General features: G+C 47.5%; 1 protein-coding gene across 2 annotated transcripts in view; it reads left to right on the top strand.

The window, feature by feature from the left end:
- The first annotated feature begins 8,562 nt into the window (after positions 1-8,562).
- LOC100115281 (protein dead ringer) overlaps positions 8,563-14,635 on the top strand; it is an 82,968-nt gene continuing 76,895 nt past the window's right edge. For both annotated transcript variants that reach the window (XM_008216238.4, XM_016989654.3), the window contains exon 1: positions 8,563-9,144. In XM_008216238.4, the coding sequence (XP_008214460.1) occupies positions 9,037-9,144 (108 nt within the window). In that variant the 5' untranslated portion in view covers positions 8,563-9,036. The remainder of the gene's footprint in view (positions 9,145-14,635) is intronic.

Below are 14,635 nucleotides of genomic sequence, written 5' to 3'. Positions count from 1 at the left end.
TCTGTACCACCGGCGTTGCTGCTAAGGGACAAACTAACAGCCCGAACCGAAGGCTGTAAATTGTGTGTTTCTTGGGGTTCTCTTAAAGGGTGCTCTCGGCACGTTTTTTCGTTAATCTAGACTACAAAGGCTTACAGATTACGTATGGAATCGCAAAACCAGGTAATAGGCTCAAAGAGTACGGAAAAACACGCAAAATCAGGTAGGTCTATACTACCGCCAGTGACTGCTAAGGGGCGAAGTATCGGCCCGAACCGAAGCCTGTAAATCGTGTGTTTCTTGGGGTTCACTTCACGAGCGTTCTTGATGGCTTGGCACGTTTTCTTTTCAATCTTACCTTTATAGGCTTGAAAAGGACTAAAAATACGCATAATCATGTAGGCTCGAACTTCAGGCACTCTCTGCTAAGGGCTGAACTATAGGCTCGTGTGCACTCTTGTAAACTCCGCGCTTTACTTATCGGGCGTTTGCGTTGCTAATAGTATATTGTGAACCGGGGGGGGGGGGGGATTGGCTTATTCTATCGAGGGTGATGTCTTAAGCACGAGTAGGAGTCAAGGGCGCCGTAGGGGCCCGAGACGGACACCGTACTTTTTATGATAAGTGAACGAATAGGCCACTTATCATTCATATAAGAGGAATTAAAGTAAAACAAAAGTATATTGAAAATTTTGATAATTTTGAAAATTTCGAAAATTTTTAATATACTTTTGTTTTTCTTTGAAAAGTCCTGGAATTTCACATTCCTTTCATATGAATGATAAGTGGCCTATTCGTGTACTTATCATAAAAAGTACGGTGTGCAACAAGGGTGGAGTGGCTTTCTCAGACTCGGGTGATGTTTTAAGCACTCGTGCTTAAAACATCACCCTCGCTAGAAAAAGCCAATCCCCCCCCCCCCTAATGGCACAATATACTATTAACCCACTAGCCCTTAAATTAATTCTTTTTTTTAATACTTTGATTCTATTAAAACACATTTTTAGTTTGCGCCTCCAGACAAAAAGTGACAATTTTCTGGTCTTCGTTAATTTTCCCTGTGTTAAGGAGGTTCGTCTGATTTAGAAATAACAGATTCGGGGGAAAAAATTCACACACGTAGATATGTATAAATAAAAAGCTTATGTAAAATTTTGAGTCGTTTGGATACCCTAGAGGCGAGATATTAATAAAAGTATTTTTTCCAATTTTACATGGAGACTTAAGGAGAATTTCATTATCCCTGGTTTTAATTTGCAAATATTTATGGGATTAACAAACAGTTTTTGCAAATTTTTGTAGAAGACAACTAATATTCGTCGAATTCAAATTGGTTTTGAAAACGATCAATGGGTACCTCTATGCATAATATATAGTTAGTTTGATAAAAAATATGTGTACTTAACCTCAAAAACAGAGTCAAATGTCGTCTGCATTACATTTTTTTATTGCATAAATATTTCTATTTCTTTTATCTAAAGTCATTATTTGTTATAAACTAGCTTTTCATTAATCTTAAATGAATTATATCTCTTGTATCAAAAGGAAATAAGAAATAAAAAAAAACATCCTTATTTTGACTAGCGACGTACCAGATCGGTGAACTGCTACGTAAAAAAGTTTGGCTAGCGATCGGCGATTCACGCGGGAATTTTCTCACTCCAGTTGACCCAAAGAACCAAAAAAAGTTGGTCTGGTAGGCATCCCCTTAATTTGAAATTTGCAACTTCCAACACCCAAGTTGTGTACTGTCGAGAATCCTCCAGTCTTTGTTACCACACACTGCTTTTTGCCCGACAAATATGACCCGATCCACTGGGTTACCGCCCTGGAGAATCATATACTAACCATCTTGCACAGTAGCTTGTCGTGTGATATCCTGTCGAAATCATGGCTAAAGTCGAAGAGCAGCAGCACCGTTAAAAGCTTCTTTCTGTCATTTATGCCCATGTCCTCAGTTAATCTTAGGAGCGCAGTCTGGGTGCTGTTGAACTGTTGAAATTCAGTCTGGCAAGGGTCAGAGAGTTTATGCTGTGCTAGATGGTTGGTGATCTTGTCATGAGCCAGCTTCTCCAATACTTTAGAGAGGAATAGTCAAGAAGAGCAATCGATCCAAAGTCGGGAGAGAGGAGAGAGAGAGAGAATTAGAATTAATTTACGGCTAAAGACTCAAGGTCCGTAACGGCCACAAGCTGTACATTTGTCTTACAGTTCAAATAAAAATGTAGTGCGAGGAGGGCTCGCTGCCCAACTAACGGGTGCGCACAAATAGCAGTAAAATAATAATAATAATATAAAATAAAAGTTAGTATCTAAAGTTAATATCTAAAAAAACGCTTATAAATAAATAGGTATTTGAGCGTATGCAAATAAATAAATTAATACATACGACTATAGAAATATAATTTGGGGCTTAAAACTAAAACTAAAGTGACAGACTAGATCCGCCTTGCCTAGACAGAGAATAGTGACGAGGTGTGTTTACAATGCTAAACGGACGAATTACACAGATCACATAGAAATCAAGATCTCGCTAGAAGGTGCTGGTTCAATTGGTTCTTGAAGCAGGGGCGCTTGTACAATAGACGCAAATTGTTAGGGAGATCATTCCAAATGTATGCGGTGCCTATACAGAAAGAGTGCCTAAAGCACTCCGTACCGAACGAGTTGACCACGATATCGAGCTCCGAGCGCCTCCTCACGGAAAAAAAATGGTTGGTAACAGTAACAAACCGCTTGGCAAAACACGCACCAACTATTTCTTTGGTTAAAGGTCGGTCCAAGTACTGGGTAAGTATAATAAAATAATTGGTAAGTTACCTGCTTTTTTGGTAACATTTATCAAGTTATCGGTAAGGTTAACCACATGAAAAAAAAAAAAAAATTGTCGATGCGTATTTTGCCAAGCGGTTTGTTACTGTTGCCAACCATTTTTTTCCGTGGCTGCTTCCGGATTTGTCCTTGGGAACAAACTTGAGCCTCTTGGCGAGATAATCAGGCGATCCTGTGCGCATGATAGTAGCCAACAGGCAGATCGCCAAAAAGTCGCGTTCCGCAGGACATTTTAAGATCTCGAGCCTTTTGTAGGTGGGCGAGATGTGCTCGAAAACTTTAAATCCGGTGGCGAAGCGTACGGCCGCATTTTTGCATCGACCTAACTTAGTAGCGAGCTCGTTAGAGAGGTCCAGAAAGATTCTCGCGCAGTAGTCGAAGTGAGGAAATACTAGAGTCTTGATTAGTGTTAGACGAGTGGAAGCGGGCAAATAATCAGCACACTTGCAAAGCCGTGAAAGAGCCGCAAAACTACGCTTGGCAATGGCATTGCATTGGCCACGCCAGGAGAGCGTACAGTCAAGGATTACGCCTAGGACCTCGAGGGAATCGTCAGTCACGATAGTAGTGTCGTTGAAGACAATGTCTGGCAGGTTAAGATCTTGCAGCCGGCTAATAAACCCTCGAGAACCGACCCACATAGCTTGTGTTTTTGTGGCATTGATGACAAGCCCGTTGTCCACTGCTCATAAAGAAATGGCTGCGAGGTCCTCGTCGATCCTGGCAACGATGCTACTTGGAAATAAATGAGCAAGTCGTCCGCGTAGAGAGAGATTGCGCGCGCTATTCGAGTTAAACAAGGAGATTGTTATTTCGGAAACAGCGAGTGTGTTACGCTCGTAGTGAAGATCGATTTTTCAAGAGCTTTCGACCTAATGAATATCGACCTGCTGGTTGCTAAGCTGCATCGACTTGGATTCGCGGATGGGGCGTGCACGTGGATCAGGACGTACCTTACCGACAGATCGCAGGTTGTCGTCTTCTCCAACGGGGAAACCTCATCGCCTCTTCGTCGGTACACTGGAGTTCCGCAGGGCAGCCTTTTAGGACCTCCGTTCTTCTCTCTTTTTATCAACGACTTGCCGCGAGTACTTGAGCACTGTAAATGTCAGCTCTACGCTGACGATTGCATAATCTACATCAGCGGTAAATTCTCAGAATTAAATGGCATCGTTCAGAAGGTCAACTACGACCTTGCTAAAATTTCCCGCTGGGCCTTAGACAACGGACTAGTGATCAGGGTTTCTGACCTCTCGGGGTTTCATTAGTAGACTTGCGAGGGTTGACACTCCGGACATGATACTTGACGACACGGTTATTGCGACGTGTTCATCCCTGAAGATTCTCGGCGTTGTTATTTATTTATGTTATATTTTCTTTTTTTATTTTTTTTTTTTTTTTGTAAATAATTTTGTATAGGATTATAGCGTGCCCTACTGGAATGCCAGCCCATTATGCATAATATACTGTGTCTGAGGCAATTAAATTCAATTTAATTCTCTCATAATTCTCTCTCCCTCGGACACCTCGTGCGTAGTAGCCACTGTTCGTCCTAGACGAACGTTAGTGATATAATTGTTTTGAATAAACGTCAGCATTAAGTTTTTAATCAATCGCGTGTTTAGTCGCACCTATCCACGAATCATATTTGACTCGGCCGAGCTGTGCCTTCTGCACGCTCGGCGCTGGCCATCCACTCAAAATATAATAAACGTGGCTCTTCTAGCAACGAATGTATATACGTTGTACACGGCTGAGACTTATTGATATTAATTAAATAGCCAAGCCAAGCCAGCCGTTACAACACATACGGATATTTTTTTAAAACACGTGATTCGAACTCCGAAAATTGGACAATTACAAAGTTTCCACCAGGAGAAAGCAAAATCGGCCTTAAAAGGTGTGCTTCCACTGCTTTGAAAACTGATGTATCGAAATTTCCTTATATATCTAAAGAAATGTGGAAAATGAATGATAATACGCGAGCTGCGCCAAATATGGACACACTTATCGTTTTAGGCTACAACTTTTGATTACAAGCGTATAATTGTTGGTTCAGCTCAGGTAATTTACTTCTTTTCAAGGACCGGGACCTTTAAGTTTCGTACTTTGTTTCCTCGCAAATTCACCAGCTTAGCTTAATAATATTAACAAAAAAAAACTTCAGCGTCTCCTTTTGGACAATAGAATAAACTTCACCCCGTGTATAAAACGTCATTTTATATTTGCAATAATCATAACACTTATACATTGTCAACAACTAAAAAGTATTGAACTTGTTTGCTGCATATAAAAAAATTGCTCGCAGTTTCTTTTCGACCTTCTCTCAATTCATTTTCAAGCTAAAAAAATGCTTTTCAGGCAACTTTTTCTCCTCTCATCTTGTATCAAAATGCTACTTAGGAACTAATGACATACCGAACTGGGCAACATCCTATACTGAGCGCATCTCGCTTCTCGCCTAATAGAATTGACAACGCGCGTATATATAAGCAATTCTACGAGAAGTCGGGCACTTCTCGGTCGAAAAATCAAAATCATGTGTCTTAAAAAAAGTTATGGACCAATTAGCCAATTAGATCTCGGGCTCATCTATCCATTAGAGTTGGAGAAAACATATTTGCTCAGCCAGGTAATAAATTACCTAAGGCGCAATATGTAGGCTGTTTTTTGATGCCTGATAATTGCAGGCCCGTAACTTTTTGTTGTCACACGATTTCCATTAGCTACCCTTTTTCTTTACCTTTTGTATTTCCTAACGAATGCTAAGAACTTGGCCCAGTGAGTGTGCCCTCAAAAGCTCAAGACTTCGATTTTTCGACCAAGAATTAGTGCGCCGGACATATCCGGTTTTTCGTAGAATTGCTCGTATCTGTTATACCGTTGAATAGAAAATAGAATCAGAGTAGAAAATAAAATGTGTTTATATACCTATATATTTAAATGTGCTTGAATCGACGGAACGCAATGAAAAATGCTGTTTATGCGATATATAAGTGATGACTCAGTCTTGTTTGAAATGGAAAGAGAAATCAACGCATATATAACGCGTTGCAGATAAGCTACGTATTACATTTCTGTCTCGGCGTGTCAAATAAAGATAATGAAAAAGTGAAAAGTGTTTGTTTCTTATTTGTCATTTGACATTTTTCTAAGGTGCGATGCCTAAGATTATTGCTGATGCTTTATCAGGATAGATATCTATTTCTGCGGCTGATAACCCAAATGCGACACAAGTCCACTTTTCGCAAGATTCGAGATAACTGTGGATTTCATTATCTTCAAATAGGCCCTTTTCATGTAAAAATGTCGGGAATCGCTCAAAGTTTTCGCTATAAAGCTAAGATATACCTAAGAAGTAAGTCCATGTAAGAATGCGATTTTCAGATTTTGTATAACCCGACATGACTACACAAGTCAATATTTTGAAATAAATTTTTCAGGTGCTATAGTGACTACCCTGGGACGCGGTTATGTTCATTTTGACGTTCCAAAAGTTTTTTCGGAAAAACAACGCATAATCGATCCGACTCTTCAGTAAATACTCTGGAAAGAAGCGGAAAATGAACTTATGACTGGTGTGCCGATTGCCTCGCAATAAATCTTGCAATGTGTGTTTCGCGGGCGAGAACCGCAGTGTAAATAAGTCCAGGAGCTCCTGCGGATACTTTTCCGACATTGCACAAAGGAATAAATCTATCCATAACCTGGTCACAGGCCATAGCGCCGTGTGTATGTACGTGTGTTAAATGCGTGAATTCATCGGTACACCGCATTATGCATTATGCAAGTAAGTCTGAAAATTAAAACCGTTTTCTCTCGCGAAAACACAAAAAAGTGAACCTATGCAATTTTGGCTGTCAGCTACAGATTTGTTTCGAAATTTCCTCAAAATTCTTTTAACTTATATACATATAGGCATATGAGTAGTTTCACGAAAATAATACACATCTCTGCCCCTAAAACTATGAAAACAAATGTCGTAGCACTTTTTTCTAATTCTACATTATGTTTGAAACAATGCAAAACCAACGCGCAAAAAGTGCCTCATCACGCTGTTTTCTCGACTACTCAAGTTCAATGAAAACTAGCCATTGTTCAATGGCATATACCAAATGCAAACAGAAAATGTATAATATGAGCAGAATAAAAGTTTATTTGATAATATCGAAAAATCATGAAAAATAGGTACGCGAATTACTTGACCTTGAACCATCCTGAAATTTTGATGAATTTTCAAAATTTTTCTTTGTACGTAACTTTTTACTAGATTATTGCAAGCATTTTTAACGATTTTTTTCAATCAACGCTCTATATATCACATCTGTGTCGTTAGATTCAAAATCGTAACTATGCATTCGGACCGAATGTTTGCATTTCTTAACCACCAATCAAATCGCTTTATTATAACGGCTCCACAAAATTGGGTTATCACTTTTTTTGATTGATGGAGGTAACTTGCAAAACATATACAAAATTCAAATTTCGCGCCAAAATATTATCGACTAGCTTATCGTCGTAAAAGTTTTATGTAATATTACATACATGTATGTATCAATAAGTATCTCGGTAAAGTGGCATTAGGTATAAATGTGATCTTCCAACTTTGTAAAACGACATAGGTGCATATATTAAGTATAGTTGATCAAACATTTTAGTGGCGCGAAATTAGAATTTCCGCGTGCACAATATAGGCGCGGGTCATTGCGTCCAAAGTACTTAGCTTCGTGAGAAGAAAGGCACGGAGAAGGGGTGGAGAAATCGATAAGAATAATTGGCCTGTGCCGGTGGATCCACGCCGGCGCTTTTATATATATATATATATATATATATATATATATATATACGCGATAGGCGCGCGCGGGCTTTTGAAAAATAAAACAAGCTGCATGGCATATACGCGGATAGTTTCTGAAATTACCGGTAATTGCGCGGCTAGCAGCTATACTCGCACAAATTCTGAAACGCAGGCGCGGATTTAGCCCCCGCGCTTGCGATACAATCTCGAAGCCGAGTGCAGAGAGCGATGATTTTCCACTTATTTGCATGATTCGCCGCTTAGTCTAACGGGTCCTGCATCTCCGTGCAGCCGTGGCGTGTGCTGTGTGCGTCGGCTCGCATGCAAACCGATGATTTTTTTATACACACGGCTACACGCATGTGCTCGGGGATTTCGAGGAATTGGATTTATTATTTAAAATCGAAGGGGAAGAGGAGGCAAAGTTCAGCGCGTGTGTGCAGCGCGCGTCGGAATTCCGGATAATGAGAAATGGCATTGGGTAATAGGGTAATAGCCGCGCAATTTCGCGAGAGCGCGCGCGGAAACAGGAGCACATCGCGGGGGGATGATCGGCACTTGCCCTCGGAGCTCCATTACCGGCGCGCTTTACGAACTTGGCGGCCCGTTAACACCCAGCGGCCGATCCTCCGTAGCCCGTATACGCGCCGCGCGCGGCATAATGAGCTTTTATTTTCATTCCTACGCTGAGCAGCACTTTTTCCGAGCTTTTCGCCGCGCTCGCTCGCCGATCGAGTCGTACTCGTGCACCCTGTACACGGGAGTCCTCCCACTCTCTCCCTCCATCAGCAGAGCGCAGAGCCGCAGCGGCCAGCGGGAACGCCTTTCTCGCGCACAACAGCAACACAACCTAACCTCTGCGGCCCTGCCGCGGCAGCTAGCGGTGGCGGCGGCGCCGAGCCGAAGCTGCAGCGGCCGAGTGGAGGGGGGCTGGCGCTGCGGACCGGCAAACTCGGCTCAGACCGCAAGTAGACGCGGGAGCGTGCGCGCGCGTTTCTTCCGGACACCGACACCGTCGCCGTCGTCGTCTCGCAATTATTGTTGTTGTCAGTTGTCGTCGCGCTCGTATCGGCAGGATCCCCCAGGTTGCGGCGCCCGCCCGCCCCTCGTCCGGCTTTTCGCGCGCGCAGGGCTGCAGCATGACAGTTGCTATTATGAGCGAGACTCCCGGTGCAGACAACTGACTCTTGCGACAGTGGACGCGACTTAGCAGCAGCAGCAGCAGCGGCAGCGGCATCGGTCGAGTATACAATACGCGCTGGTGTGCCCCGCAAGTGAAAGAGAGAGCCAGCTAAGCGCAGTACGCCGGACAGAGAGTGCGGACAGTCGGTGCACTGCAGCAGAGTCAGCAGCGAGCGTCCCGTCGCTCGCTCCCAAAAGCAGCCAAGATTCGGATCAAGAACAAGGAGCCGGTGCCGTCCTACGCGATGGAGATCCTGGACGAGTACCAGGACTCGATGGGCCAGCCGGTTCCAGGGGACGTTGCCAACATGGCCAGCATGGCTCACCACCGGCACACGCCCGACAGCCCCATGGTAAGTGCCCTTCACTGTGCCGAAAATTCGACTCTCCTCGAACAAACAACGAATTAATGCCTCGATCACGATTCGCAAATCCGACACACCTCTGCGCAGTTCGCTCTGTACGTCAACGGCGATTTCTCCCAATGCGACATGTGTACATCGTATACTAATTCGGAATCACTTGGCACCTCGTTGCGAAGAAATCTCTCCGAAATCCGAGTCCACGTAATTCCCAGACGTTCTCACGCTGTGCCTCCGTGTGCGACTGTGTGTGCGCGCGCGATACGCGACCGCACATCAATTAAACAGTCGGCTACCGTTTCGCGCGCACCTTTTTATCCTCGATAATGGACTGCGGCTACCGTGAGCCGCCTTTTTTCCTGGCAGTCTTCGCAATTCGCAGCGTAGCCTCGCAACGAGATCGTTACACTCTTCGATTTCGGACGCTGCACCCAACCTTAACCGGGCTGCGCGTCCGCGAGGGAATATTCCGCGAATCGGCAACGCCGCACGAGTGGGCCCATTAACTCTCGAGGTCGATCAAATCGCGCGCGTAGCCTGCAGGAAGATAAAGCGCAGAACGTATTTCAAAGTATAATACGCGATGCGCATCGCTCGCATATTCGATTGCGTGACTCTCGCCTCGCGCGCATTTCCCATTCAAATTCAATTCGCAACAAGGCTCTTATATTTTATGTCATTAATATTAATTTTATAATTGAACCTGCGTGAAATAAGAGGAGCGCGTGTTCTCACAAATCCACTTGAATCACAAAGCCCCGGGGAGAGCTCTGCACTCGTTCTGCGATGCCCTCGCGCGTGCAAACAATTTCTGCCGCATTACACATCAGCGATTAAATCCGAGCATAATTTTTTCTCTCGCGTCTCAGGGACGTCTCCGCAGTCAGCGGGAAAAGGGCCGCTGACGGGAAACGGATCTGTCCGCGGCAGCAGCACGCGCGCGCGAGCGCGGGGAGGGTCGGGGGGGGGGGGCAACAACGAGAGGTCGCGCGCGAACGAACACGATAAATCGTTCGAGCGCGCGCGCGGAGACTTAACAAGCCGATGACACGATGCGCGCAAGTGAGTGCAGGCTTTTGCTTGCACTTGTGTTGCTCGGCGCTCGCGCGCGAGAGCGTATTATGTAAATTGCTGCCGGATCTTTAGCGTCTCAAACTGCTGCCTCGCTCGAGTGAAGATGCGTGGAGATTTTTCCCTTTTTTCGCCTGTACGCTCGCGCGCGCGCGATATGCTAAGGAATGAATCATCGCTCGGTTCGTTGAATCGATCGATTGAAGCGCGGCACTCGTACGCGAGCTGCGGTCCTTTGTGCGAGCTGCACAGGGATTGCGTTATATTCGACTCTTGTTAGCACTCGCGTCGATTAATGCGCGCTGAACACTCGACGCGGCGATTTTTTCCTCCTCGAGTCCTCGTGCTCTTGCGCCTTTTTCGCTCGCGCGCGAATTCATCACGGTGAATTAATATAAAAGGAGAGGAGGAGATTGACGCAAGCCGAGAGACGTACGTATCTCGCGATGCTAATAGATAGGCGGGCAAATATTTGCGGTGGCTCGAGCGCACCGCCGCAGCGAGAAAAATATCTTATCTCTCGGCGTACCTACGCGAACCTGTAGCATCGCCGGAGTCGCTATAATATATCGATTGGCTCTTTCGAATATATACACATTCGACATGTGTGCGCGTGTGTCGTCGTTAAATGTGGCCGCGCGCACGAGGCCGTTAATGCGTTATATAAGTTATAAAGCGTGTCGGCAATGATTCTTTTCTTCTTACTCGTGTTTCCTGCACAATTATTTGGAAGCAGAGAGGACTCGTGTTTGTCAGGAAATCACAATCATCTTCTTTTATTGTCCTCGTCGTCGCTTTTTTCAGCCTCGGCTTTTCAAGACTCTTTTCAGCGCGCGGAGGAATTATTTGAATAGCGCTGATTTCTAAAAAATTCCCGAGCCTATTCATCGCGGCCGATGTATAATTTCGCTGAATATTCAAGGACAGCGCAATAAGTAAGCCCGGCGTTTCTGGGAAGAAAAAATCGTAATAAAGTGTAATAAACGCCGATACTTATGCAGAAGCATGCGCGCGGCTTGAAAAATCCAAAAGCGACGGCCGCGATGTCGCGGATCAATAGAATGACGAAATGGCCAAGAACGAGCGAAGTACACCTATTCGCCACAGCCCGTTCTACCTCGTTCTACGCGCGCGCATCTGGGACGTCGGGTATATTTATAACGCCGAGCCGTGCGTGTGCCTCATGACTAGCTCGGCGACTGTCAGTTCGCCTGATTTTGACGAGTGGACGCAAGAGCGGCCGATGATATTGAAATGTTTTTCTGCTAAAAATATTCGCCTCGCGCCACCCGGGGTGGTGGTGGCTGTTTGTCGAATTTCTTCTCGCGAGAGGATTGCTTTTCTACGTACAATCGTAAAGCGCTAATGGCCCGATATACTAGTCGCATCGATCATTTAATGATTTAACGCTCGCCGATCGCAACTCGGCGCGGTGCTCGCTGCCCAGCGCATCGATGTAACAAGCTCGCGGCGCTCACAGGCGCAGCTGCGGTGGCGCCAGGGGCTCGCTCGCGCGAGAGGGAATTCGCCCCTCGCAGAGAGGCGGGGATTTTCCGCGATCGGCCAATCGGCGCTCTCTCGGCCCGCGGGTTCACCGTCGATATTCGCTTCGCCGCGCGTTTTCCGCGCCAGAACGGAGTCGCGTCTCTTGTTCACGTAGAGCGCAGCCCTTGGACGATTCACTCGTCGAGGCTGGCTCGCCTCCGTAATTGAATGAGAAGGGTATTTCGCAGACCGCAGCTGTGAAAGAGGCGGGCCCTCTGCGGAGCAAAGCGCATGAGCGCGTGTATAATGAGGCACTGCACACTGTTAACTCGCTGCACGCACATGCCGCGAGCCCTCGTTTTTCCCCCGAGTGCTGCATGCGCGGCCGTTGACAATTCCTCGCGCCGCGCCGCGAGACGCGGGACTTGCAGGGGATATCACAGGGCCGTCGTGCTTCCAAAGTGTATCCGAAAATTGGCCGCCGGCGTAATTGGTCAATCATCGGCGACCGAATATCGCGCCCGCGCAGGTATACGCGAGTCTCCCCTCGGAGCGAGCCAGCCAGCCAGAATAAACTCGTTTTACGATGGCCCTATAAAAATCTCATAATTAGATTTCGGAGCTAATTTCCTGGCGGAACGTCCGAGCGGCTTACACGCACACTCTCGCGCCTTCTTTAGAATTGCAAAGGGTCTCTATCTCTCTGCATAAAGCGGCTCGATTTTTTGCTCTCCTTGCGAGTCCGCAAAAGCGGCGGCGGCGGCGTTGCGCAGCTTTCGGGCCTCGAGTGTTAATTTTAATTGCGGCGTTCCGATTTTTTCCAGCCTCTTTAATAGCAATGCGGTGTGCGCGATAAGAGCGCGCATGCGCGGCGCAGCGTAGGCGCACCATAGCTCCGTGTAGCTGCCTGTGTACATAGGACGTGCGCGCGAGAGAGGCTGATCGCACACATCGCGAAAAGCATCGCGGCCGGCGGTGGGGAAAGCCGCGCGCTTGCGCGCTAGTGGGGGCAACGCGCGCGACGGGCGTCCGATAAAAAGAGGGAGGCCGCCTGCCCATTGGCTGGCTGCCCCCGCCACTCGGCTGCCGGGCCACGCCCAGTTTTATTCGTCGCGCGCGGCGGCGCACCCTTCGCTCTGCATCTTTTTCTCGACTCGGCCTGCAGAGCGTCAACGCTCGTTGGATCGGAGTAGAATTCGACGCTCCGAGAGCGCATATAGGGGTCAACAATCTCGAGCGTCGAAGGCCGCCGGGCGCAAAAAGGCTCATAACTCGTAATGCAAACGCGATACACGCTGCCCTCGCGCGCAAACGAGCGTGCAAGCCCGCCGCGGATTGAGCCGTTCCGGTGCGCGTCGAGAGCTTTTTCAGCCCCCACCTCGCGTGCCCGCGCTCCTGCACGGGCATGTCCGATGACGCGGCGAGACGAGGAAATTAACCAATTTACTCGCGCAGTTGAAGCCGGGATTGAAAGAGAGCGCGAGCGTCTCCTGGCTAGCACTATCTTCGCCAGCGCACGCGATATCGCATCGGGCCGCTGTCGCCCACGCGCGAGCGCGCTTCTCGTGCATTTCGATAAAACGGAACGTGATTGCCGCACGTGTAGGTTCGCCGTTAGTTTGGCTTTCGCGCTCGTTTTGTCATTGACGAGCCAATAATGTCTTTATTGCGCTGCTTCACGCCGCACGCGCGGTCACATCTCCAATGCGCCTCGGTGCGCTGGAGAATTAGTCGGGAAAATCGAGCGTGAAATCGCGGCTGCATCGGCAAACAAGGCTCCCCCGACTTTCGCCGAGCCTGCTGCAGAGACGATAAATCCCGCAGCGAGCGCAGGTAGGGCCGCAGCTGTGTCCGCGCAGCCGAAATTATCCGGAAGAGTTGGGGGAACCGCGCGAAGCAGCGTGAAAATCGGCTTAGAGGCGGACCCTCTTGTCTATTGTAATCTCCGGAGGCCGGCTCGTGCCGGGACTCTGATTACCCGATGCGCTCTCTCCGCGTGAGGTCGCCCCGCAGTCTCTTCTCCTCTCCGACCTTTTTTTCTCTCCCTCGACGCTCGACGCGCCTAAGCAGGCGTGCATTGTTTTGGGGCGCCTGCGACGTCGGTGCCCAGCAGCGGCACTTGGACCGTTGTCAATAATTTGGAATAAGTAGCGGCCGACGATGTACCGACGCTGGGAGAGATTCTCCTTTCCTCGAAGTGAAAAACCCGTTCGTCGATACGAGCCATCAAAGAGAAGAAGAAAGACCGAGGACGATTCTCTCGCGTGCTCGGTTTACTTAGGACCGCGGGAGCGTTTATTATGCTCCCTCCCTCCCTCCCTCCCTCTCTCTCTCTCTCTCTCTCTCTCTCTCTCTCTCTCTCTCTCTCTCTCTCTCTCTCTCTCTCTTTCCTTCGTTCTCCGCTCTCCGGCCCAAAAGTCAAATATCGCCGCGCGCGTATCAACCGATTTCCTCGCCCGCGCGCACATTAGCCTCGAGAGGCGCAGCGAGGGAAGAGCTCGAGCGCTCTTGAATCTATAAACTCTCTTACTCTGCCGCGAGCGCGGACGGAGCTTATTTTTTCTACGGTCGTTTCATATCTGCCGCCCCGACTCGGACCAGAGAGCCGCGCACGTGCGTGCATTAGCCTTCTAACGCGACCGCTCCGCCACACACGAAAAACAATTGGCCGGACCCGAGGACGACTATAATTTATTACGAGAGACTTGGAGTGATTCAGATGGCGTATTAGGCTCGCGACTGAGCGAGACTGTTATGTAAACATTGGGCTTATTGGCGTGCCGGAACACCCGAGCGGACTGCGCGTGCAGACCCTGAGCACTGTTTTGTTTCTCGTTCGTAGGCAGCAGTGAGTCTCGATCGATGAGAGTTTTATTTTCCCGTTTTTCTCGGGAAAACAACTGGGGCATTATGTAGTCGTCGCTCT

This window comes from Nasonia vitripennis, chromosome 3, assembly GCF_009193385.2.
Source record: "Nasonia vitripennis strain AsymCx chromosome 3, Nvit_psr_1.1, whole genome shotgun sequence".
Lineage (NCBI taxonomy): Eukaryota > Metazoa > Arthropoda > Insecta > Hymenoptera > Pteromalidae > Nasonia > Nasonia vitripennis.
Note: the sequence above shows the minus strand (reverse complement) of the source record. Positions and strands in the feature narration are given on the sequence as shown.